This window comes from Macaca nemestrina, chromosome 6, assembly GCF_043159975.1.
Source record: "Macaca nemestrina isolate mMacNem1 chromosome 6, mMacNem.hap1, whole genome shotgun sequence".
NCBI classification, from domain to species: Eukaryota; Metazoa; Chordata; class Mammalia; order Primates; family Cercopithecidae; genus Macaca; species Macaca nemestrina.
Window position 1 is genome coordinate 146,915,989 of NC_092130.1, and position 26,598 is coordinate 146,942,586.

Consider the following 26,598-nt stretch of genomic DNA (forward strand, 5'->3'; position numbering starts at 1 on the left):
GCTGTGAAGATCTGCCCATGTTGCCGTGTGGTCTGTTGTGCCTAGCTGCTGCAGTCGGAAATAATGGGTGCGGGCTTTTTATGCCTAAAAATGGAGACCATTTGTTAGTGTCTGAGAGTGAAAACTCTGTGTTCTGCCCCATATTTAATCCAAGGCAGAGAAGAATGATTCCACAAAGGGTTTAGAGGTAGTTGCCTGGGAAAAAAACAAAAAACAAACAAACAAAAAAAACAGCTTTTTTGTAATTGTAACCCATCAAGTCCAGTTATTTTAATTAACTAGCTACGATAGTGTTTACTGATACATCAACACATAAGAACTGAGCACCTGTGATGTGTAAGATTCTGGCAGATTTGGGGATAAATTGTATAATAAAAGGCAATATAAAATAAAGTCATTCTGGGAGGTACAGAGAGTAAGGGCATGAGGGTTCAGGGAAAGGCGAGAGAAGTTTAGCCAGGGACACTAGGAGAAAAAAGAGGAAGGATTTAAGTTGAGACTTGAATGCTTAAACAGGATTTTGATAGAATGCAAAAGACATTCTGGTTGGAGAAGTTACATGACCAAAGTAAAGCAAGTTACAAAGTGCAAAACTACAACTGAGAAGTGACAAGTAGAATTTTTTTTTTTTTTTTAGCAACATATTAGTTTATCTTACTAAATGGTTAATGGTTTTGGGAGGCCAAGGTGAGTGGATCACCTGAGGTCAGGAGTTCAAGACCAGCCTGGTCAACATGGCCCCGTCTCTATGAAAAATACAAAATTAGCTGGGTGTGGTGGCGCATGCCTGTAATCCCAGCTACTTAGGAGGCTGAGGTAGGAGAATTGTCTGAACCTGGGAGGCGGAGGTTGTGGGGAGCCGAGATCATGCCATTGCACTCCAGCCTGGGCAACAAGTGCAAAACTCCATCTCAGAAAACAATGCAAAGCAAAACAAAACCAAACACACAAAAAAAGAAGTCTGTAATCCAGAGTGATGATAAATTCTCTGCTAGGTAGATCCTTTGTTATTCTCAAACATCAAAATAAGGAGGTAGTGGTAGGGAGGCAAATTAGAGTAGGTCAAAAATGTGTATGTGTTCTTGTATGGGGAAGGATCAAGTGTTCCAGTCTTGCATTTTTAAAGTGGCAGTTTTTATGTTTTGAGCCAATGCCTTGGATCCTGATATATCCCCTTATCATATGCATTTGGTAAACATTTTTTTTAAACCCAGCTTCTTTTATGCACTCTTTGCTACATTATGGAATACTCTTATGCTGTAATTGGTGTGAGGTTGATCAGCATGCATATGATGAGTTCGCCATGATTTTGTTTTTTTCCCTCTAATCTGACTTTAACAGGAAGTTCTTGATGTATTGAAGCACCTTATAGTCCACAGTGAAGCTCTGTGATTTGTCTTACTGAACTCTAGACTTGAAAGATTCCTGTTCCTCATGCAGACCTTGCCCCTTTTCTAACAGTGCCCATCACGGATTAATTCCCATCTTAATTTGTCTCTGGTAAAACACCTGATATCATGGCACTGAAGAGGAGGCACCAGGTAAATTTAAGTTGTTCTGGGAATTTAATGTTAACAGTATTTGTATGATGGAAAGGATCTCTAAACTTCAATTCAACAGTGGAATTTTGCCATTAAAAAGCTAGCAGCAGGGCATGGTGGCTCACACCTGTAATCCCAGCACTTTGGAAGGGCGAGGCAGGTGGATCACCCGAGGTCGGGAGTTCGAGACCAGCCTGACCAACATGGAGAAACCCCGTCTCTACTAAAAAAGATACAAAATTAGCCAGGCATTGTGGCGCATGCCTGTAATCCCAGCTACTCGGGAGGCTGAGGCAGGAGAATCACTTGAACCCATGAGGAGGAGGTTGAGGTGAGCCCGGATCATGCCATTGCACTCCAGCCTAGGCAACAAGAGTGAAACTTCATTTCAAAAAAAAAAAAAAAAGAAAAAAGAAGAAAGCTAGCATCCAAGTTCCAAACAAAAGTGGCTTTGCTTTACTACCAGTGTCTCTCACTGTTCTTCCATTTCTCTTTTTCTTTCAGAGCATTTTGTCAAGGGTCTGCCAGAATACCACGTGGTGGGTCCAGTCCGAGTAGACGCCAGTGGGCATTTTTTGTCATATGGCTTGCACTATCCCATCACGAGCAGCAGGAGGAGGAGAGATTTGGATGGCTCAGAGGACTGGGTGTACTACAGAATTTCTCACGAGGAGAAGGACCTGTTTTTTAACTTGACGGTCAATCGAGGATTTCTTTCCAATAGCTACATCATGGAGAAGAGATATGGGAACCTCTCCCGAGTTAAGATGATGGCTTCCTCTGCCCCGCTCTGCCATCTCAGTGGCACGGTTCTGCAGCAGGGCACCAGAGTTGGGACGGCAGCCCTCAGTGCCTGCCATGGACTGGTGAGTGCAAGCTCTGGCATCTCCTTCCTCTGCTCCGGCCCCTAGAGTCCCAGCCAGTAGACCTACTACCAACAGGTTCACAGATGCACTGACATATGGGAGTTGAGCCCCTGTCATGTGATGATCCTGGCCTCCAGAGGGGTTGGCGAGAAAGTGTTTAATAAATAAAAGAGATTGAATTGAGAGGTACAAAGAGTAAGGGCACTGAGGGTTCAGAGGAGGCAGACAGAACTCCAACCAGGAACATCAGGGCGGGGTTGGAGGGGGAAGAAGAGAGAGGATTTGAGTTTGGTCTTCAGCCTCTGAGGCAGCTCTGAAGGTATTGTTGACTGACTGGCTGGACAGCATATTTTGAATAAACAGAACTTAAATTTGGACTGAGTGAGAATGTTATGAATAATGATGATGATAGCAGCTGCTGTGATGTAATAGTTGACTCTGTGTGCTTCATAATCAGACTTCATGAGGGAACCTCAGGCAGTCAATTGATCCCTTTGTGCCTCTGTTTTCTCATCTGTAAAATAGAGATAATAGTAGTATCTGCCTCATGGAGTAAGGTTTGGCAAGCTATGAACCATAGGCCAAATCTGGCCTGCCTCTTGTTTCTATAAATAAAGTTTTATTGAAAGGCAGATATGCTGTGTGTTTACAGATTGTTTATGGCTGTTTTTGAACTGCAACAACAGAGCTGAGTAGTTGGGGTAGTTACTGTATGGCTGAGGAACTGCACAAATTTGCTGTCTGGTCTTTCAGAAAAAGTTTGCCGACACTTTTAATAGAGTATTGTGGAGTGTTTAATAAATAATAAACACTCAATGAATATTAGCTGCTGCTGTTATATTATTTGAATATGCCAAGCACTGGAGTGTGTGGTTTACTATGTGATTTATGTTCATTGTCCTCTTTGCCTCGTTTTAGCAGATGAGGCAGCTTGGAGATATTGAATAAATTCACTGTGCAAGTTACCTTGGGTTCAGTCTTTCTACCGTTACACGCTGTATCTCAAAATGCAACCAATAGTGACAGCCCCACCAGCAACTGCAGGGCAAATAACGCTCAGGAATTCTGTTGAGATTTTTTGAGGTATGTGTTTAGGGAGTGAGTGATTGCAGGGGAAGGAATCCCAGAGTCCTGAAGGTGGTTTTGGAGGAGTCCATGTTTTCGGCTTTGGCCCCTGTGCCAGGGTTGGTTTGCTAAGCAAAACTTCTAGTGGCATTGGCATTCCTGCAAAAGGCACTTGTTCCAAATCCTCCCATTGTTACTACCATTTTGCTAAGAATTTCTGTACTTTGTAATTTAGGGCTGCATTTATCTTGTGTTTCTAGTGTTTGACTTTGCCAGAATACTGTGAGAAAATTCAGTAAAACATTATCCAGTGGTTTAAGTTTTCCAGAGGACCTCTGGGGATGAATTGCTTTGTACAATAAATGGAAAGTCTTGCTTTGCCTCTTTCTGTAAATTTGGATTTTCATATTAGGTATTTATCATTTCCCCCTAATTAGATCATAGCACAAAATCAAGAATGGTTAATGGTTTTCTATTTTTCTTTTCCTCTTCTCTCTGGGCCTCATCAGGGGCTTCGTTGAGCTGCAGAACATTTCCCAGCTCCATGGCTGTCATCCTCTAGGCTTGCTCTGGACTCACATCACATCTCCTCTTTGCAATCCTGGCTCTCATTCCTGTGAGACAACCCTGGAAGCATCATGGCACCCGATCCTCTATGGCCAGAACTGAAGAAAGAGCCCCTGATGATGAAACGTTATCATGCTCCTTAAACATGAGCATGTTTCTGTGGGATGGAGCAGTATGGTCTGTGGACCTGCAGAATCAACATCACATTGAATGGGAGCTCATTACAAAGATGAACCCATGGGCTTCACTTCAGACCTAGTGCTTTAGAATCTCTGGGGAATGGACAAAAATCTCTCTGTGTGTGTTTAGCTGCTTTACTGAGATATAATTCACATACATACAGTTAACCCACTTAAAGTTTACAGCTCAGTGGCTTTAAATGTATTCAGAGTTGTGCAACCATCACCATAAATTTTAGCATATTTTCGTTAGCCCACAAAGAAACCTATATCCCTCAGCAGTCACTTCTCCATTCCCACATTCCTCCAGTCCTAGGGAACGGCTAATCTATGTTTGGTCTCTATAGATTTGCCTGTCTGAAACCTTTGTTTTAATTAGCTCTCCAGGAGATTCTGATGCCCACTGAAGTTTAAGAAGCCCTGGACTAGAGTAATCATTCTTAACCCTGGCTCAACATTAAGACTAGCTGTCTAGCTTTAAAAATGGACCCATGCCCCAACCCTACAGCCCAGATGTTTTGATTTATTTGGTCTGAGGGAAGAGTCCAGGCATCAGCATTTTTTAAAGCTCCTCAGGAGATTCTAAAGTGCAGTCAATATTGCCAACCACTGGATTAGCGTAAGTGGGTGTTAACGGGTGGTATTGGCCAATATTACTCTGAAGTACCAGATCTCCCCAGGTGATTCCAATGAGCAACCAGGGGTGAAACCACTGCTGTAAATTGCTCCCCACTTTCATCTTGTGCTTTCTAAAGGAAATTGCATATTGTTTAGCATTATCCCAGACTTGGGAATGGAATACTAGGACCCTTTCAATTTCACGTCCCCAAGGAGCAGGAGTACTACCATGTAGGCATTTTCAGATTCAGATTTCAGATTCATATGAAGTTCAAAAGCACAAAGTGTTAGTTAAGATGATGGGAAACTTTCACATCCAGATCAGTGAACGATTTTCCCAGAAGAAACATTCTACTCGGAGGATTATTTTGGAACCTTTTACACATAATTGGATGTTTAATGGATGGTTACAAAAAAAAAAAAAATGGATGGTTACAAAACCCAAAGCCAAATGAGTTTCTTTCCTTTCGGTGTGTGCACTACTTCACTGGATTCAAGTTCATTTGCTTGTGTGCCAAATTTGCCAGTATCCACCTAGAGTGGTCCTAGTCAAAAGAATAGTGGTTGGACTTGTGTCTGACTTCTGATCATGTGTCTAGGGTGTGACATCCAGTGTAGTTGTTCTCTCACCCAAGTATGGCCCTACATTCAAATTCACAGGATGGCAGGCCTAGGATCTGCTGGCTATAAGCCCTTCTCCACTTCTAGGGGCAGAAGTAGCATTTGGGAAGTCCTTCTTAGGAAGGAAACACTTTCATGTGGACCAGGGCATCTGCTTGTCATTCCTGAGGTGCAAACCTGGCTTTCTTTGTTTCAGATGTGGTCATCTGAATGAGATGTTGGAGGCTATGTTCTCTTGGAGTTGTCTACGATTTGAGGCTCATTTAGTCTCCTCTGGAGCAGACTCAAGATGATTTCATTCTGAGGACCCTAGAAAAGCTACCTGTGGGAAGTTGTGGGACAACCTCCTTCCTCCATTTAATGTACTCTAGCATGTCTCCAGCCCTTGTCCTCTTTGAGGCTGCTCCCAGACTGAGTCAGCCCATGTCTCAGCTCAGCAGCTCTCCTCTGTCATCTCCACCATTTTCACTACCCTTCCCCCATCAACATTTTCACAACGTTGACATTGTGGAATTTGTTTGTTTTGACAGTTTAGTTGATTTGTTCCATTCTTAGCTTTTTGATGGAGGAACTGTGTTCTTTAATCAGCTAGACTCTGAATTTATCCTCAGGAGTGAGTATCACAGTGGGGGTCATTTTGGTTTTGCTGTTGCCAGGGGCACTACAGGATTGGTTCCAAGTGAATTTGTTGTTAGTGTTTCAGTTCAGATGTCTGCACTGGAAGGATAGTGCAAAATATCTACCCTTGTGCATAAGGCAGGATTGGGGTTCTGATTTTTCATGGGGCATTCTAATTCTGCCAAGCACTTACCCTCTGGACTGTGTACCTGGATCGTTAAACTAATAATTTTAATTTCTGTTTACAGCATGTTATTTAATTCCTGTTCATAACATTTCTTAGCTCAGGCTTTATTAAAGCAAATACAGTTCTTGGCTCTATCAAAAACTCTCATTCCAGCCCCTGCTGGGAAATTAAATTCTAATTCTTACTCTGAATAGCTGGTCATGGATCTCTCAAGGGCCATCCAGCTTTAACTTCCATGTACTCTCTGTCCTTAAGTTTGCCTTTCTCTTTGGGTACATTGAGATTTCCTTTCTTGTTTTAAACTCATATATGGGTTAAACTTTTGAGAGGTATTTCTTAGTATTTTTATGCTAGACTTTTTGTTTTGAAATAGATGTAGATTCCTAACAGTTGTAAGAACTAATTCAAAGAGGTATTGGTATATATCCTCTACCCAGTTTCCTCTAATGGCAACATCTTGCAACATTACTGTACAGTATCACAGCCAGGATTTTAACATTGATGTCAAGATGACACACTTTTCCATCACAAGAATCCCTCATGTTATCATTTTATAGCTATACCCATTCCTCTCCTGCTGCCATTACCTCATATTTATATTTTACATTTAAGTCTGTAATCTATTTTGAGTTAATTTTTACGTGAGGTATGAGACTTAGAGGTTCTCCTCCCTCCCCTCCTCCCTTCTTTTCTCTCTTCTTTCCTTTCTTGCTTTGTTGTTTGCCTATGGATGTCTGATTGTTCCAGCACCATTTGTTGAAAGTCTGTTTTTCTTTCATTAAGTTGCTTTTGCACTTTTGTAAAAAAATTAACTGGATGTATTTTTGTGAGTCTATTTCTGAGTTTTAGGTTCTGTTCCATCAATAGCACACAGTCTTCATAACTGTAGCTATATAATTAGTCTTGAAATCAGGTAGACTGATTCCTCCCATTTTAGTCCACTTTTTCAAAATTATATTAGTAATTCTAGTTTCTCTCTCCTTCCATATAAATTTTGTAATAATCTTGTCTACAAAATCTTGCTAGGATTTTAATAGGAATTGTATTAAATCTATATATTAGATTGGGAAGAATCGACGTCTTTGCTATGTCAAGTCTTGCGATCCATGAACATGGTATGTGTCTTGATTTATTTAGATCTTCTTTGATTTTTTTCCATCAGTGTTGTGTAGCTTTCAATATCCTAGCTCTTTATGTGTTTTGTTAGATTTACACCTAAATGTCTCATTTTCTAAGTCCTTATATTTTTAATTTTAGTATTCATGTGCTTATTGCTAGTATGTAAACACATAATTAATTTTTGTAAGTTTACTTTGTATACTGTGAATTTGTTAAACTCTCTTATTAGCTCTAAGATGGTTTTTTTTTAGAAGATTCTTTGGGATTTTCTATGTGTGCAGTAATGTCATTTGCCAATGGGGCAGTTTTATTTCTTCTTTTCTCTTCATATCGCTTTCAATTTTCTTTTCTTGCTTTATTACATTGGCTAGAATTTTGAGCACTATATTGAATAAGAATGGGGAGAGCAACATCTCTTGCCTTTTCTCCAGTCTTAGGGAGAAGGCATTCAGACTTTTGTTAAGTATTTTGTTTATGTTAAGTATCTGTTTTGTTTTGTTTTTATAGATGCTTTCTATTAAGTCAAGGAAGTTTTCTGAGACCTTTTTTTGTCAAATGCTTTTTCTGCATTGGTTGATACGCTCATGTGACTTTTCTTCTTTAGCCTATTAATATGATGGACTGCATTGATTCATTTTTTTTTTTAAAGTCTTTATTTTTTAATAGCAGTATTAGGTTTATACCAAAATTGAGAGGAAGGTAAAGAGATATCTCATAATCTCCCTGCTCCTACATATACATAGCTTTCTCCCATTATCAGCATCCCCCACCAGAGTAGTACATTTATTACAATTGATGAATATATGTCGACACATCATTATCACCTAAACTTTATTGTTTACATTAGAGTTCACTCTTGGTGTTGTACATTCTATAGGTTTGGACCAATTTAAAATGACATATATCCACCATTATATTCTCATATAGAATATTTTCACTGCCCTGAAAATTTTCTGTGCTCCACCTGTTCATTTCTCCACTCTCCTACCCCTGGAAACCACTGATCTTTTTATTTTTGCATTTTCTAGAATGTCATATAGTTGTAAGCATACAGTATGTAGCCTTTTGGGATTGGCCTTTTTCACTTAGTAATATATCTCACTCTGTCACTAGACTGGAGTGCAGTGGCGTGATCTCGGCTCACTGCAACCTCTGACTCCCTGGTTCAAGCAATTCTCCTGCCTCAGCCTCCCGAGTAGCCAGGATTACAGGCATGCGCCACAACACCCAGCTAATTTTTGTATTTTTAGTAGAGACAAGGTTTCACCATGTTTGCCAGGATGGTCTCAATCTCCTGACCGCATGATTCGCCCACTTCGGCCTCCCAAAGTGCTGGGATTACAGGCGTGAGCCACCATGCCTGGCTCCCTCATGTTTTTTTATGGCTTGAAAGCTCATTTCTTTTTAGTGCTGAATAATATTTTATTATCTGGATGTACAGTTTATGTATTCATTCACCTACTGAAAGACATCTTCATTGCTTTTAAGTTTTGGCAGTTATTGATAATGCTGCTATTAACATCCTTGTGCAGATTTCTGTGTGGACAAGAGTTTTCAACTCATTTAGGTAAATACCAAGGAGTGTTACTGCTGGATTGTGTGGTAAGAGTATGTTTAGTCATGTAAGAAGCAGCCAAATTGTCTTCCAAAGTGGCTGAACTATTTTGCATTCTCACCAGCAATGAAGGAGAGTTCCTATTGCGCCATATCTTTGCTAGCATTTGATATTGTCAGTGTTCTGGATTTTGACCATTCCAATAGATGTAGTATCTCATTTTTAATTTGCATTTTCTTCACCATGGAAATGCATATGATGTGGAATATCATTTTATATGCCTGTCATCTGCATATCTTCTTAAGTGAGGTTCCTGTTAAGGTCTTTGTTCTAGTTTTTAATCAGTTTGTTCATTTCCTTATTGTTGAGTATTAAGAGTTCTTTATATATTTTGACAGCAGTTGATTTATCAGATGTATTTTGCAAATATTTTCTCCCGGTATATGACTTGTCTTTTCATTCCCTAGATAGTGTGTTTCACAGAGCAGACATTTTCAAATTTAATAAAGTTCAGCTTATCAATTATTTCTTTTATGGGAAATTCCTTTGGTGTTGTATCTAAGGAGTCATTGATGGAAACAAGGTTATCTAGATTTTTCTCCTATATTATCGCTAAGAGTTTTATAGTTTTGTGTTCTACATTTAACTCTGTCATCCATTTTGCATTAATTTTCCTGAAGAATATAAGATTTATTGAGTTAGTTTTCCCAAAGGGTGTCTAGATTATTTTTGCATGTGAATGTTCATTTGTTCAGCACCATTTGTTGAAAAGCCTGTCTTTTCTTCATTACATTGCCTTTGCCCCTTTGTCAAAGATAAGTTGATTATATTTATGTTGGCCTATTTATGGGCTCTTTATTCTGTTTCATTATCTATTTGTCTATTCTTTCACTAATACCATGTGGTCTTGATTATTATACCTTTAATGTAAATCTTGAAGTCTGATAGTGTCAGTTCTCCACTTCTCCTTCCATATTGTATTGGCTATTCTGTGTGTTTTGCCTCTCCATATAAATTTTAGAATCATTTTGTGAATATCCACAAAGTAAATTGCTGAGATTTTGGTTGGGATTGCATTGAGTCTATAGATTAAGGTGGAAAGAACTAACATGTTGATAATATTGAGTCTTCCTATTCATAAGTATGGAATATCTCTTCATTTAGTTATTTCTTCTTTTATTTCCTTCATCAGAATTTTGTATTTTCCCTCATATAGACCTTGTACATATTTTGTTAGATGTATACCTAAGTATTTAATTTTTGGAGAATGGTAATGTAAATGGTATTTTGTTTTTAATTTTAAATACTTCTTGTTCATTGCTGGTATATAGTAAAACAACTCACTTTATCGATCTTGTGTCCTTGAAGGCTGGATACAATCATGTGCTATAATGGCCTGTTAGTTTTGGGAGTTTTTTTTTTTTTTTTTTTTTTTTGCATTTAAATGTTTTAGTTATATTATTATTATTATTATTATTTTAAATTTATTTATTATTATTATACTTTAAGTTGTAGGGTACATGTGCATAACGTGCAGGTTTGTTACATATGTATACTTGTGCCATGTTGGTGTGCTGCACCCATGGGAGTTTTTTTTTTTTTAAATCTACACAGCATTCATGTCATCTGTGAACAAAGTATTATTTACTCCTTTGCAATTAGTGTATCTCATATTTCCTTTTCTTGCTTTATTGTATTACCTAGGACTTTCGATATGATATAAAAAAGGAGTGGTGAGAGAGGATATCTTTGCCTTACTCTTTATCTTAGTGAGAAAGCTTCTAGTTTCTCATAAGTATGAAGAGATATTCTTTTTTAAATTGAAGAAGTTTGTCTCTTTTCCTATTTTACTGAGATATTTTATCATAAATGGGTGTTGGATTTTGTTAACTATTTTTTCTCCATCTGTTGGTATGATCATGTAATGTTTTTTATTTAGCCTGTCAGTGTCATGGATTACATTAATCAATATTTGAATGTTGGACTAGCCTTGAATACCTGGGATAAATCCTGCTTGATTGTGTTGTATAGTGTGTTCTGCCTGAAATATGTCTGGGTCCCTTTTAGCCATGGCAGGAGCTGGAGTGGTGGGGACACAGGGAGCAGAACAAATGTCTTCTTATACATTGTTGCATTCAATTTGCTTGAGGGGTTTTGCGGCTATGTTTATCAGAGAAATTGGTCTCTAGTTTTCTTTTCTTGTAATGACTTTGGTTTTGGTGTTGATGGCCTCATGGAATAAGTTAGGAAGAATTCGCTCTGCTTCTGTCTTCTGAGAGATATTTCAGAAAATTGACGTAATTTCTTCTTTAAATGTTTGGTAGAGTTCACCAGTGAACCTATCTGGGCCTGATGATTTTACTTTTGGAGGGTTGTTAATTATTGATTCAATTTGTAAAATAGATACAGACTTATTTACATTGCCTATTTTTTCTTGTCTGAGTTTTGAAAGATTGTGTCATTCAAGGAATTGTTTCATTTCATCTAGATTACCAAATATTGGAGCATATAGTTGTTCATAATATTCCTTTATTCTTTATTCTATAATATAATATAATATTCTATAATATTTCTCACATAATGAACATGTGAGAAATGTTCATTCTCACATTACTAAAGATAACTACCTGAGAGTGGGCAATATTTAATGTCCATGGAATCTGTAGTGATACCCCATCTTTCATTTCTGATATTGGTAATTTGTTTTCTTTCTCTTTTTTTCTTAGCCTAACTCACGGCTTACTTATTTTATTGATCTTTTAAGATAATTAGCTTTTGGTGTTATTGTTTTTTCTACCTTTAATTTCATTGATTTCTGCTCTAATTTTTACTATTTATTTTTTTCTCATTGAATCTAATTTGCTCTTTTTTTTCTCTAGTTACCTGAGGTCACATTGGCTCATTTTTTCAAATACTGAAATAGCCTTGCATCTTTGGAAGTAATCCAACTTGGATGTGATGTACAATTCTTTTTGTATATCACTAAATTCTATTTGCTAGTATTTTTAAAATGATTTTTGCATCTGTGTTTATGAAGGATATTCTTTTGTGGTTTTCCTTTCTTTTCAGTATTATTTGTATCTGATTTTAGTATCAGGGTAATATTAGCTTTATAAAATGATTTGGGTAGTGTTTGCTTATCTTTGGTTTTCTGGAAGAGATTGCCTAGAATTTATGTTAGTTATCTTTAAATGTTTGGTAGAATTTGTATTGAAACCAGCTGGACCTAGAAATTTCCTTTTTGGGAGTTTTTAAAAGTTATGAATTTTATATTCTTAATATAATTCTTAATAGGGCTATTCAAATTTTCTATTTCATTTTGGGTGAGTTGTGGTAGTTTGTGTTTACTGAGGAATTAGTTTACTTTATCTAAGTTGTTAAATTTATGTATTGATTTCTTCATTGTTCTCATATCCTTTGTGGGGGATAAATTTTACTTTAACCTTCTTGTTAGTTCATTGTCACATGGTTATAAAGTACTACCTCAGACTGGGTGATTTATAAAGAAAATAGATTTAACTGGCTTATAGTTCCATAGGCTGTACAAGAAACATGACTTGGAGACCTCAGAAAACTTACAGTCATGGAAGAAGGCAAAGGGGAAGGAGGCACATCTTACATAGCCAGAGAAGGAGGAAGAGAGAATGAAGAGGTAGGCACTACACACTTTTAAACAATCAGGTGTCATGAGAACTCACTCACTATCACAAGAACAGCAAGGGGAAAATCTGTCCCCATGAGCCAATCACCTCCCATCAGTCTTCTCCACCAAAACTGGGGATTACAATTTGCCATGGGATTTGGACAGGGACACAAATCCAAACCATTTAATTTAACCCTGGCCTCTCCTAAATATCACATTATTCCCACATTGCAAAATACTGTCACCCTTTCTCAACAATTTCACAAGTCTTAACTCATTTCAGCATTAACTCAAAGTCCACAGTCCAAAGTCTCATCTGAGACAAAGCATGTCCCTTCTGCCTATGAGCCTGTGAAATCAAAAACAAGTCAGTTACTTCCAAGATACAGAGGTACAGAAATTGGGTAAATACATATGTTCCAGAAGTACGAAATCAGCCAGAACAAATGGGCTATAGGCCCCATGCAAGTTCAAAATCCCTTAGGGTAGTCATTAAATCTTAAAGCTCTGAAATAATCTTCTTTGACTTTATATCTTACATCCAGGCCACACTGATGCAAGGGGTGGGCTCCCAAGGCCTTGAGAATCTCTGCCTTTGTGGCACTGCAGGGTACAGCCCCCTAGGGCACTTTCACAAGCTCATTTGAGTGCCCATAGCGCTTTTGGTGCATGATTCAAGCTGGCAGTGGCTCTAACATTCTGGGATTTGGAAGATGGTATTCCTTTTCTCAGAGCTCCTCTAGTCAGTGCCCTGGTGGGGACCCTGTGTAGGGGTTCCAACCACACATTTCTCCTCTGCAGTGCCCTAGGAGAGGGTCTCCATGAGGGCTCCACCCCGGCAGCAGACTTCTTCCTGGACATCTAGGCGTTTTCATACATCCTCTGAAGTCTAGGTGGAGGCCCCAGTCCTCAACTCTTGACCTGTGCGCACCTGCAGGCATAACACTATGTGGAATCCACCGAGGCTTACAGCTTGCACCCTCTGGAGCAGTGGCCTGATATGTGTCTGGGACCCTTTTAGCCATGGCTGGAGCTGGAGTGGCTGGAACACAGGGAGCAATGTCCCAAGGTTGCACAGGGCAGTAGAGCCCTGGGCCTGGCCCATTATTTTATCCTAGACCTCTGGGTCTGTGATGGGAGCAGCTGCTGCAAAGGTCTCTAGAATGCTTTTGAGGCATTTTCCTCATTGTCTTGACTATTAACATTCAGCTCCTCTTTGCTTATACAAATTTCTACAGCTAGCTTGAATTCCTCCTCAGAAAGTGGGTTTTTATTTTCTGCCACATGGCCAGGTTGCAAATTTTCCAAACTTTTACAGTCTGCTTTCCTTTTAGAAAGGAGTGTCCTATATTTTGGCTTCTCTGGGCCACATTGGAAGAAGAATAATTGTCTTGGGCTACACATAAAATACACTGACACTAATAATAGCTGATGAGCTAAAAAAATTTGCAAACAAATGTCAACATGTTTAAGAAAGTTTACAAATTTGTGTTGGGCCACATTCATAACCATCCTGGGCTGCATGTGGCCAATGGGTTGGACAAGCTTGCTTTTAAATATAAGTTCCAGTTCCAGGTCATTTCTTTGCTCACAAATATAAGCATAGGTTTCTAGAAGCAACCAGGCCACATCTTAAACATTTTGCTCCTCAGAAATTTCTTCCACCAGATACTGTAAATCATTACTCTCAAGTTCAAAGTCCCACAGATCTCTAGGGAAGGGGCACAATGCCTCCATCCTGTTTGCTAACATATAACAAAAATGATCTTTGCTCCAGTTCCCAACAAGTTCCTCATCTCCATCTGCAACCACCTCAGCCTGGACTTCCATATCACTATCAGCCTGGTTTGTCCATATCACTATCAGCATTTTGGTCACAGCAATTTAACAAGTCTCCTTTAAGTTCTAAACTTTTCCTCATCTTCCTGTCTTCTTTGGAGCCCTCCAAACTATTCCAACTTCTGCCTATTATCCAGTCCCAATGTCACTTCCACATTTTCAGGTATCCTTATAGCAATGCCACACTTCTTGGGCAGATCACGAGGTCAGGAGATCAAGACCATCCTGGCCAACATGATGAAACCCTGTCTCTACTAAAAACACACAAAAAATTAGCCAGGCGTGGCAGCACATGACTGTAGTCCCAGCTACTCAGAAGTCTGAGGCAGGAGAGTTGCTTGAATCCGGGAGATGGAGACTGCAGTGAGCCAATATTGTGCCACTGTACTCCAGCCTTGTGACAGAGTGAGACTCTGTCAAAACAAACAAACAAAAAACAAAAAACAAACAAACAAAAAAGAGAACTACCTGTGACTGAGTAATTAATAAAGAAAAGAGGTTTAATTGACTCATAGTTTCATAGGCTGTACAGAAAGCGTGGCTGGGGAGGCCTCAAGAAATTTACAGTCATGGTGGAAGGTAAAGAGGAAGGAAGAACATATTACACAGTCAGAGAAGGAGGAAAAGAGAATGGAGGGGGAGATGCTACACATTTTAAATAACCAAATCTCATGAGAACTCACTGCCTATCATGAGACCAGCAAGGAGCAAATTTTTCCCAGTGATCCAATCGCCTCCCATCAGGCCCCTCCTGCAACACTGGGGATTACAATTCTACCTGAGATTTGGGCGGGGACACAAATCCAAACCATATCAAACTTCATATTACATTTGAATTAGTATAATTGATAAAACAAGCAGATAAAAAATTCTGTAAGAATCTAGAAGATTCTTTTTAACTTGTGGACATATATATAACAGTACATCCAACATTGCATAATTTTTGTTTAAAAACTATTTGTATATATATATATATACATATATATGTATTCATTTCAATACATATACATATATATGTATTTATTTCAATAGCTTTTGGGGTATAAGTAGTTTTTAGTTACATGGATGAATTGTATAGTGTTGAAGTCTGAGATTTTAGTGCACACATCAGCCAACTAGTGTACACCATCCAATATGTGGGTTTTTTTTTTATCACTCATCTCCCTCCCAACCTCCCAATTCTGAGTCTCCAAAGTCCATTATACCACCCCATATACTTTTGATTATCCATAGCTTAGCTTCAACTTATAAGTGGGAACATACAGTATTTGGTTTTCCATTCCTGAGTTACTTCACTTAGAATAATGGCCTTTAGCTCCATCCAAGTTCTTGCAAAAGACATTATTTTCTTATTTTTTTATGGCTGGGTAATATTTCATGGTGTATATATACCACATTTTCTTTATCCATTTGTTGGTCAATGGACACTTAGGTTGGTTCTGTGTCTTTGCAATTGTGGATTTTGTTGCAATAAACACATGTATTCAGTTGTCTCTTTTATATAATGACTTCTTTTCCTTTGAGCAGATACCCAGTAGTGGGATTTCTGGATCAAATGGTAGATCTACTTTTAATTCTTTAGGAAATCTCCATACTGTTTTCCATAGAGGTTTTGCAAATTTACATTTCCGCCAGCAGTGTATAAGCATTGCTTTTCACCACAACTTTTACCACACCTATGCCAACATTTATTTATTTTTTTGACTTTTAATAATGGCCACTTTTGCAGGGGTAAAGTAGTATCTCATTGTAGTTTGAATTTTCATTTCTTTGATAATTAATGATGTTGAGCATTTTTTCATATGGTTTTTGGCCATTTGTTTATCTTCTTTTGAGAAATGTCTATTCATTTCATTTGCCCACTTTTGGATGGGACTATCTTTTTTTTCTTGCTGATTTGTTTGAGTTCCTTGTAGATTCTGGACATTGGTTCTTCTTTGGATGCATAGTTAGCAAATATTGTCTCTCATTCTGTGGATTGTCTATTCACTCCAGTGATTATTTATTTTGCTGTGCAGAAGCCATTAAGTTTAATTAGATCCTATTGATTTGTTTTTTGTTTTGTTGCATTTGCTTTTGGAGTCCTAGTCACAATTTTTTTGCATAGGCCGATGTCCAGAAGAGTTTTTCCTAGATTTTCTTCTACAACTTTTATGGTTTCAGGTCTTAAATTTAAGTCTTTGATTCATCATAAGTTGATTCTTGTATAAGGTGAGAGATAAGGATCCAGTTTAATTCTTCTACATGTAGATGTAGTTTTCCCAGCACCATTGATTAAATAGGATATCCTTTCCCCAATTTATATTTTTGTATGCTTTGTCAAAGATAAGTTGGCTACAAGTATTTGGCTTTATTTCTGGGTTTTCTATTCTGTTCCCTTGGTCTGTGTATCTACTTTTATACCAATACCATGCTCTTTTGGTATGTATAGCCTTGTAGTGTAACTTGAAGTGAGGTAATGTGATGCCTCTGGATTTGTTCTTTTTACGTAGGATTGCTTTGGATATTCAGGGTCTTTCTTTGGTTCCATATGAATTTTCAGATTGTTTTCTAATTCTGTGAAAAATGATGTTGGTATTTTGATACAAATTGCATTGAATCTATAGATTACTTTTGTAGTATGGTCACTTTCATGCTATTGATTTTTTCTAATCCATGAGCATGGGATGTGTTTCTGGTTGTGTCATTTCTTTCAGCAGTGTTTTATAGTTCTCCTTGTAGAGATCTTTTATCTCCTTGGTTATGTATATTTCTAGGTATTTTGTTTTTGTAGTGGTTGTTGAAGGGATTGAGTTCTTGATTTGATTCTTAGCATGGTTGTTATTGGTGTATAGCAATGCTACTGATACTTGTACATTGATTTTATAACCTGATACTTTATTGAATTTGTTTATCAAATCTAGGAGTCTTTTGAAGGAGTCTTTAGGGTTTTCTAGTTATAAAATCATATCATCAATGAACAGCAATAGTTTGACTTTCTGTTTTCCAATTTGGATGTCCTTAATTTATTTCTCCTGCCTCATTGCTCTGTCTAGGACTTCCAGTACTATGTTGAATGGAAGTGATGAAAGTGAGCATCCTTGTCTTGTTCCATTTCTCAGAGGGAGTGCTTTCAACTTCCCCCATTCAGTATGATATTGACTGTGGGTTTGTAATATATGGCTTTTATTATTTTGAGGTATGTCCATTATATGCCTAGTTTATTGAGGGTTTTTATCATAAACGAATACTGGACTTTATCAAATGCTTCCTCTGTATCTATCAACGTGATCATATGGCTTTTGTTCTTATTTCTGTTTATGTGATATATCATGTATATTGACTTGCATACTTTAAGCCATCTCTGCATCCCTGGGATGAAACCCACTTGTTCATGCTGTATTATCTTTCTGATGTGCTGTTGGGTTTGGTTTGCTAGTATTTTATTGAGGATTTTTGCATCTGTGTTCATCAGGGATATTGGTTTGTAGTTTTTGTTGTTGTTATGAACTTTCCTGGTTTTGGTATCAGGGTGATACTGGTTTCATAGAAGGATTTAAAGAAAATTTCCTTTATCTTAATCTTTGGAATAGTTTCAGTTGGATTAGTATTGATTTTTCTTTGAATGTCTTATAGAATTAAGTTGTGAATTCGTCTGGCCCTGAACTTTTTTTTTTCTTTTGTAATACTTTAAGTTCTGGGATACATGTGCAGAACATGCAGGTTTTTTACATAGGTATACACATGCCATGGTTGTTTGCTGTAACCATCAACCCATCATCTACATTAGGTATTTCTCCTAATGCTATCCCTCCCTTAGCCCCCCAACTCCTGACAGGCCCCAGTATGTGATGTCCCTCTCCCTGTGTCCATGTGTTCTCGTTGTTCAACTCCTGCTTATGAGTGAGAACATGTGGTGTTTGTTTTTCTGTTCCTGTGTTAGTTTGCTGAGAATGACGGTTTCCACCTTCATCCATGTCCCTGCAAAGAACATGAACTAATCTCTTTTTATGACTGCAGAGTATTCCATGGTGTATATGTGCCACGTTTTCTCCATCCAGTCTGTCATTAATGGGCATTTGGGTTGGTTCCAAGTCATTGCTATTGTGAATAGTGCTGCAATAAACAGACATGTGCATGTGTTTTTATAGTAGAATTATTTATAATCCTTTGGGTATATACCCAGTAATGAGATCGTTGGGTGAAATGGTATTTCTGGTTGTAGGTCTTTGAGGAATCATCACACTGTCTTCCACAATGGTTGAACTAATTTACACTCTAACCAATGGTGTAAAAGCATTCCTATTTCTCTACATTCTCTCTAGCATCTGTTCTTTCCTGACTTTTTAATGATTGCCATTCTAATTGGCATGAGATGGTATCTCCTTGTTGTTTTCATTTGCATTTCTCTAATGACCAGTGATGATGAGCTTTTCTTTCAGATGTTTGTTGGCTGTGTAAATGTCTTCTTTTGAGAAGTGTCTGCTCATGTCCTTCATCCAGTTTTTGATGGGGTTGTTTGTTTTTTTCTTGTGAATTTGTTTAAGTTCTTTGTAGATTCTGAATATTAGCCCGTTGTCAGATGGATAGATTGCAAAAATGTTCTCCTCTTCTGCAGGTTGCCTGTTCGCTCTGATGATAGTTTCTTTTGCTGTGCAGAAGCTCTTTAGTTTAATTAGATCCCATTTGTCAGTTTTGGCTTTTGTTGCCATTGCTTTTGGTGATTTAGTCATGAAGTCTTTGCCCATGCAAAGACCATCCTGAATGGTATTGCCTAGGTTTTCTTCTAGGGTTTTTATGGTTTTAGGTTTTAGGTTTAAGTCTTTAATCCATCTTAAGTTAATTTTTGTATAAGGTGTAAGGAAGGGGTCCAGTTTCAGTTTTCTGCATATGGCTAGCCAGTTTTCCCAACACCATTTGTTAAATAGGGGATGATTTTCCCATTGCTTGTTTTTGTCAGATTCATCAAAGATCAGATGGTTGTAGATATGTGGAATTATTTCTGAGGCCTCTGTTCTGTGCTATTGGTCTATATATCTGTTTTGGTACCAGTACCATGCTGTTTTAGTTACTGTAACCTTGTAGTATAGTTTGAAGTCAGATAGTATGATAACTCCAGCTTTGTTCTTTTTGCTTAGGATTGTCTTGGCTCTATGGCCTCTTTTTTGATTCTATATGAAATTTAAAGTAGTTTTTTCTAATTCTGTGAAGAAAGTCAATGGTAACTTGCTGGGGATAGCTTTGAATCTATAAATCACCTTGGGCAGTATGGCCATTTTCATGACATTGATTCTTCCTGTTTATGAGCATGGAATGTTTTTCCATTTGTTTGTATCCTCTGTTATTTCTTTAAGAGGTGGTTTGTAGTTCTCCTTGAAGAGGTCCTTTACATCCCTTGTAAGTTGTATTCCTATGTATTTTATTCTCTTTGTGGCAATTGTGAATGGGAGTTTACTCATGATGTGGCTCTCTGTTTGTCTCTCGTTGGTATATAGGAATGCTTGTGATTTTTGCACATTGATTGTGTATCCTCAGACTTTGCTGAAGTTGCTTATCAGCTTAAGGAGATTTTGAGCTGAGAAAATGGGGTTTTCTTAATATATAATCATGTCATCTGCAAATGGAGACAATTTGACTTTTTCTCTTCCTATTTGAATACGCTTTATTTCTTTCTCTTGCCTGATTGCCCTGGCCAGAACTTCCAATACTATGTTGAATAGGAGTGGTGAGAGAGGGCATCCTTGTCTTGTGCTGGTTTTCAAAGGGAATGCTTCCAGCTTTTGCCCATTCAGTATTATATGGCTGTGGATTTGTCATAAGTAGCTCTGATTATTTTGAGATACGTTCCATCAATATCTAGTTTATTGAGTGTTTTTAGCATGAAAGGGTGTTGAATTTTATTGAAGGCCTTTTCTGTATCTATTGAGATAATCTGTGGTGGATGAGCATTTTGATGTGCTTCTGGATTTGGTTTGCCAGTATTTTATTGAGGATTTTTGCCTCGATGTTCATCGGGGATATTGGCCTGAAATTTTCTTTGTTGTGTCTCTGCCAGGTTTGGGGATCGGGATGATGATAGCCTCATAAAAGGAGTTAGGGAGGATTCCCTCTTTTTCTGTTGTTTGTAATAGTTTCAGAAAATGTGGTAGCAACTCCTCTTTGTACCTCTGGTAGAATTCAGCTGTGAGTACATCTGGTCCTGGGCTTTTTTTTTGTTGGTAGGGTATTAACTACTGCCTCAATTTCAGAACTTGTGATTGGTCTTTTCAGGGATTTGACTTCTTCCTGATTTAGTCTTGGGAGGGTGTATGTGTCCAGGAATTTATTCATTTCTTTAGATTTTCTAGTTTATTTGCATAGAGGTGTTTATAGTATTTTCTGATGGTAGTTTGTATTTCTGTGGGATCAGTGGTGATAATCCTTTTATTATTTTTTATTGTGTCTATTTGATTCTTCTCTCTTTTCTTCTTTATTAGTCTGGCTGGCAGTCTATCTATTTTGTTAATCTTTAAAAAAAAAAACCAGCTCCTGGATTCATTGACTTTTTGAAGGGTTTTTTGTGTCTCTATCTCCTTCAATTCTGCTCTGATCTTAGTTATTTCTTATCTTTTGCTAGCTTTTGAATTTGTTTGTTCTTGCTTGTCTCGTTCTTTTAATTGTGATGTTCAGGTGTCAATTTTAGATCTTTCCTGCTTTCTTCTGTGAACATTTAGTGCTATATATTTCCCTCTAAACACTGCTTTAGCTGTGTCCCAGAGATTCTGGTATGTTGTATCTTTGTTCTCATTGGTTTCAAAGAGTTCTTTATTTTGCCTTAATTCTGTTATTTACCCAGTAATCATTCATGAGCAAGTTGTTCAGTTTCCATGTAGTTGTGAGGTTTTGAGTGAGTGTCTTAATCCTGACTTCTAATTTGATTGCAATGTGGTCTGAGAGACTGTCAGTTATGATTTCTATTCTTTTACATTTGCTGAGGAGTGTTTTATATACAATTATGTGGTCAATTTTAAAATAAGTGTGATGTGGTGCTGAGAAGAATGTATATTCTGTTGATTTGGGGTAGAGAGTTCTGTAGATGTCTGTTAGGTCCGCTTGGTCCAGAGCTGAGTTCAGGTCCTGAATATCCTTGTTTATTCTCTGTCTTGTTGATCTGTCTCATATTGACAGTGGGTGTTAAAGTCTCCCACTATTATTGTATGGGGGTCTAAGTCTCTTTGCAGGTCTCTAAGAACTTGCTTTATGAATCTGGGTGCTCCTGTATTGGGTGGGTATATATTGCGGGATCTGGCCAGCAGCCCGCAATACAACGGGGCTCTTTCTTCATTCCCAGGTGGATCGGCAGGTTGAGAAATAATACACACACACAAGATAGTGAAAGCTGGGTCCAGGGTGGTCACTGCCTTCTGGTCCTGTGATGCTGCCAATGTACTGGATATACCAGCATTTATTATTAAATTTATTGAGGGCGGGGGTAGGTTAGTGAGGGATTTAGGGTTGTTTGATTATGAGGTGAGATGGTCACATGGGGATGAAGTAATTCTTTAACATAACATCTGTATGCAGAAGTACGGTATATAGAGATAAGAATTTACAATGCAGTGTGTGTATCAGTAATTTCTAACAGAGCCTTAAAACAGAAACACAATCTTATGTAACCTTTGATTAGCAAGATACTAATCAGCAGAAGCAGGTGCAGCAAAATCTGGTTACAAACAATTCATAGAAACAGGATGTGAAGCTAGACAACCAGTTAGACCAGAAATTCTCAGAAGGGAGTATGTCTTAACCCTAAATAGGCGTAGAAGAACCTAGAAGAGCCATGGCAAGATGAGGGCGTTTATAGCCCTATCTTATCCATATGAACAGGCGCCCCCCCATGCGTCCATTTGTAGGCTCTCCACAAGGGTTGCATTCCATTCCCAGAGTTGTGAACATCTTCTTTTCTGGGATAGGTATCTTGGTGATTTGAAACCTCCCTGACTGCACATCCATTCATAGGTTCTCTGCAGGGGGAGTCACATCACGCACTATTGGCTCATTCTGACAGCCCAACCTGGCATTATCTTTACACAATCCTGCATGCAATTTTGTATTTACAATAATCAGGAGCATTTCATCTTTTATTCCGTAGCAATAGTTTCAGGGGTCTCCCTACAGGTATATATTTAAGATAGTTAGCTGTTCTTGTTGCATTGAACCCTTTACCATTACGTAATGCATTTCTTTGTCTTTTTTGATCTTTCTTGGCTTAGATTCTGTTTGATCAGAGACTAGGATTATAACCCCTGCTTTTTTTTTTTTTTCCTTTCCATTTGCTTGGTTAAATATTCCTCCATCCCTATAATTTGAGCCTCTGTGTCCTTGCAAGTGAAAGTGAGCTTCTGAATACGGCACACCCTTGGGTCTTGACTCTATCCAATTTGCCAATCTGTGTCTATTAATTGTGGCATTTAGCTTATTTACATTTAACATTAATATTGTTATGTGTGAATTTGATCCTGTCATTATGATGCTAGCTGGTTATTTTGCCCATTAGTTGATGCAGTTTCTTCATAGCATCAATGGTCTTTACAATTTGGTATGTTTTTGCAGTGGCTGGTACTGGTTTTTCCTTTCCATATTTAGTGTTTCCTTCAGGAGCTCTTGTAAGCCAGGCCTTGCGGTGACAAAATCTCTCAGCATTTGCTTATCTGTAAAGGATTTTATTTCTTCTTCACTTGTGAAGCTTGGTTTGGCTGGATATGAAATTCTGGGTTGAAAATTCTTTAAGAATGTTGAATATTGGCCCCCACTCTCTTCTGGCTTGTAGGGTTTCTGCCAAGAGTTCCACTGTTAGTCTGATGGGCTTACCTTTGTGGGTTACCCAACCTTTCTCTCTGGCTGCCCTTAACATTTTCTCCTTCATTTCAACCTTGGTGAATCTAACCAGTGTGTCTTGGGGTTGCTCTTCTCGAGGAGTATCTTTGTGGTGTTCTCTCCATTTCCTGAATTTGAATGTTGGCCTGCCTTGCTAGGTTGGGAAGTTCTCCTGGATAATATCCTGAAGCGTGTTTTCTAACTTGGTTCCAATCTTCCCTACACTTTCAGATACACTAATCAAACGTAGTCTTTTCACATAGTCACATATTTCTTGGAGGCTTTGTTCATTCCTTTACATTCTTTTATCTCTAATCTTGTCTTCACACTTTATTTCAGTAAGTTGATCTTCAGTCTCTGATATCCTTTCTTCCACTTGATTGATTTAGCTGTTGATACCTGTGTATGCTTCCCGAAGTTCTTGTGCTGTGTTTTTTAGCTCCATCAGGTCATTTATGTTCTTCTCTAAACTGGTTATTCTAGTAGCAATTTCTCTACCCTTTTTTCAAGGTTTTTAGCTTCCTTGCATTGGGCTAGAACACTCTCCTTTAGCTTGGAGGAGTTTGTTATTACCCACCTTCTGAAGCCTACTTTTGTCAGTTTGTCAAACTCATTCTCTGTCCAGTTTTGTTCCCTTGTTGGCAAGGAGTTGTGATCCTTTGAAGGAGAAGAGGCGTTCTGGTTTTTGGAATTTTCAGCCTTTTTGCACTGGTTTTTCCTCATCTTCATGGATTTATCTACCTTTGGTCTTTGATATTGGTGACCTTCAGGTGGGGTTTTTTGTCTGGATGTCCTTTTTGTTGATGTTGATGCTATTCCTTTGTTTGTTAGTTTTCCTTCTAACAGGCCCCTCTTCTGCAGGTCTGCTGGAATTTGCTGGAGGTTCACTCCAGACCCTGTTTGTACGGGTATTACCAGAGAAGGCTGCAGAACAGCACAGATTGCTGCCTGTTTCTTCCTCTGGAAGATTCGTCCCAGAGGGGCACTCACCAGATGCCAGCCGGAGCTCTCCTGTATGAGGTGTCTGTTGACCCCTGCTGGGAAGTGTCTCCCAGTCAGTAGGCATAGGGGTCAGGGACCAACTTGAGGAGGCAGTCTATCCCTTAGCAGAGCTTGAGTGCTGTGCTGGGAGATCTGCTCCTCTCTTCAGAGCTGGCAGGCAGGAACGTTTAAGTCTGCTGAAGCTGTGCCCACAGCCACACTTTCCTCCAAATGCTCTGCCTCAGGGAGATGGGAGTTTTATCTATAAGTCCCTGACTGGGGCTGCTCCCTTTCTTTCAGAGATGCCCTGCCCAGAGGAGGAATCTAGCGAGGCAGTCTAGCTACAGTGGCTTTGCTGAGCTGTGGTGGGCTCTGCCCAGTTCGTTCTTCCCAGCAGCTCTGTTTACACTCTGAGGGGAAAACCCCCTAAACAAGCCTCAGTAATGGTGTATGTCCCTCCCTGCACCAAGCTAGTACATCCCAGGTTGACTTCAGACTGCTGTGCTGGCAATGAGAATTTCAAGCCAGTGAATCTTAGTTTGCTGGACTCCATCGGGATGGGATCCACTGAGCTAGGCCACTTGGCTCCCTGGATTCAGCCCCTTTGCAGGGGAGTGAATGGTTCTGTCTTGCTGGCGTTCCAGGTGCCACTGGGGTATGAAAAAAAACTCCTGCAGCTAGCTCTGTGTCTGCCCAAATGGCTGCTCAGTTTTGTGCTTAAAACCCAGGACCCTGGTGGCATAGGCACCTGAGGGAATCTTCTGGTTTGCAAATTGCGAAGACCATGGGAAAAGCGTAGTGTCTGGGCTGGAATGTACTATTCCACATGGCACAGTCCCTCACCGTTTCCCTTGACTAAGGGAGGGAGTTCCTTGACCCCTTGCACTTCCTGTGTGAGGCGACACCACACCCTGCTTCTCTGCTCACCCTCTGTGGGCTGCACTCACTGTCTAATCAGTCCCAGTGAGATTAGCTGGGAACTCAGTCGGAAATGCAGAAATCACCTGCCTTCTGCGTTGATCTCACTGGGAGCTGCAGACCAGAGCTGTTACTATTTGGCCATCTTACTACCCAGGTCCCAACTTTTTTTTGTTGTTGGCATTTTTTTTTTTTTTTTTTTGAGATGGTGTCAGTTGCTCTGTGACCCATGCTGGAGTGTAGTGGTGTAATCTTGGCTCACTGCAGCCTAATCCTCTTGGGATCAAGCAATCCTCCCACCTCAGCCTCTCAAGTAGCTGAAACTACCGGTGTGCACCACCACACCTGGCTAATTTTTAAAATCTTTTGTAAAGATTGGGTCTCACTATGTTGTCTTGGTTGGTCTTGAGTACTTGGGCTCAAACAGTCTTCCTACCATGTCCTTTCAAAGTGCTGGGATTATAGGCATGAACCACCACACCTGGACTTGGTCTTTTCTAATGTAAGCATTTTGCACTTTAGCTTTTCCTCTCAGCATTGCTTTTTCTGTGTCCTACAGTTTTGATATGTTACATTTTGATTTTCATCTAGTTCACTGAAGTTTTTAATTTTTTTGAGACTTTTTCGTTGACCCATGGACTATTTAGAAATATCTAGTTTGCAAGTGCTTGGAGGTTTTCCTGTTATCTTTCTGTTATTGAATTCCATTTTAATTTCCTTGTAGTCAGAGGACGCAGTTTATATGATTTCAATTCTTTTAGATTTCTTGAAATATATTTTATAGTGCTATCTTGAAAAGAATGTGTGTCTTGCTGTTGTTGGAGTGTTTAATAAATGTTTTATTAGATACTGTTGGCTGATGGTTTTGTTGAATTCTTTTACTCTACCCTAGCGGATTTTCTGTCTAGTTGTTCTGTCATTTTTCGAGAGACAGAACTATTGAAGTCTCCAACTATGATTGTGAATTTGTCTATTTATCCTTTCAGTTCTATCAGATTTTCTTCACATATTTTGCACCTCCGTTGTTTGGTGCATATACATTTGGGATTGCTATACATTTAGGTCTTCTAGGTGAAGTGACATGGTTATCATTGTATAATGTTTATCTCTGCCTCTGGCAATTTCCTTTGCTGTAACGTCTAACTTAGTCATTAAGAGGCAGAAGTAAATATAATTCCAATTTTTCTGTGTGTTTCTCAGGGAACATAAGAGAGATTTCAATTCATAACTGAACTTATCAAATTCCCTTTGCTTCGAAGCTTCAATTTTTTTCTTTTCCAGCCTTATTGAGGTATAACTGACAAACAAAAATTGTATATATTTAAGATGTACAACTTGGTGATTTGATATACATGTATATGTAATAATAACCACAGTCAAGTGAATCAGCATATTCATCACCTCATATAATTATCATTTTCTTTCTTTTTCTTTTTTTTTTTGTGA

The 26,598-nt window shown here is 38.6% G+C and overlaps 1 protein-coding gene across 2 annotated transcripts in view; it reads left to right on the top strand.

The window, feature by feature from the left end:
• LOC105473043 (ADAM metallopeptidase with thrombospondin type 1 motif 12) overlaps positions 1-26,598 on the top strand; it is a 377,504-nt gene that overhangs the window by 9,282 nt on the left and 341,624 nt on the right. For both annotated transcript variants that reach the window (XM_011726599.3, XM_011726598.3), the window contains exon 2: positions 2,046-2,407. In XM_011726599.3, coding sequence (XP_011724901.1) covers positions 2,046-2,407 — 362 coding nt within the window. The remainder of the gene's footprint in view (positions 1-2,045; positions 2,408-26,598) is intronic.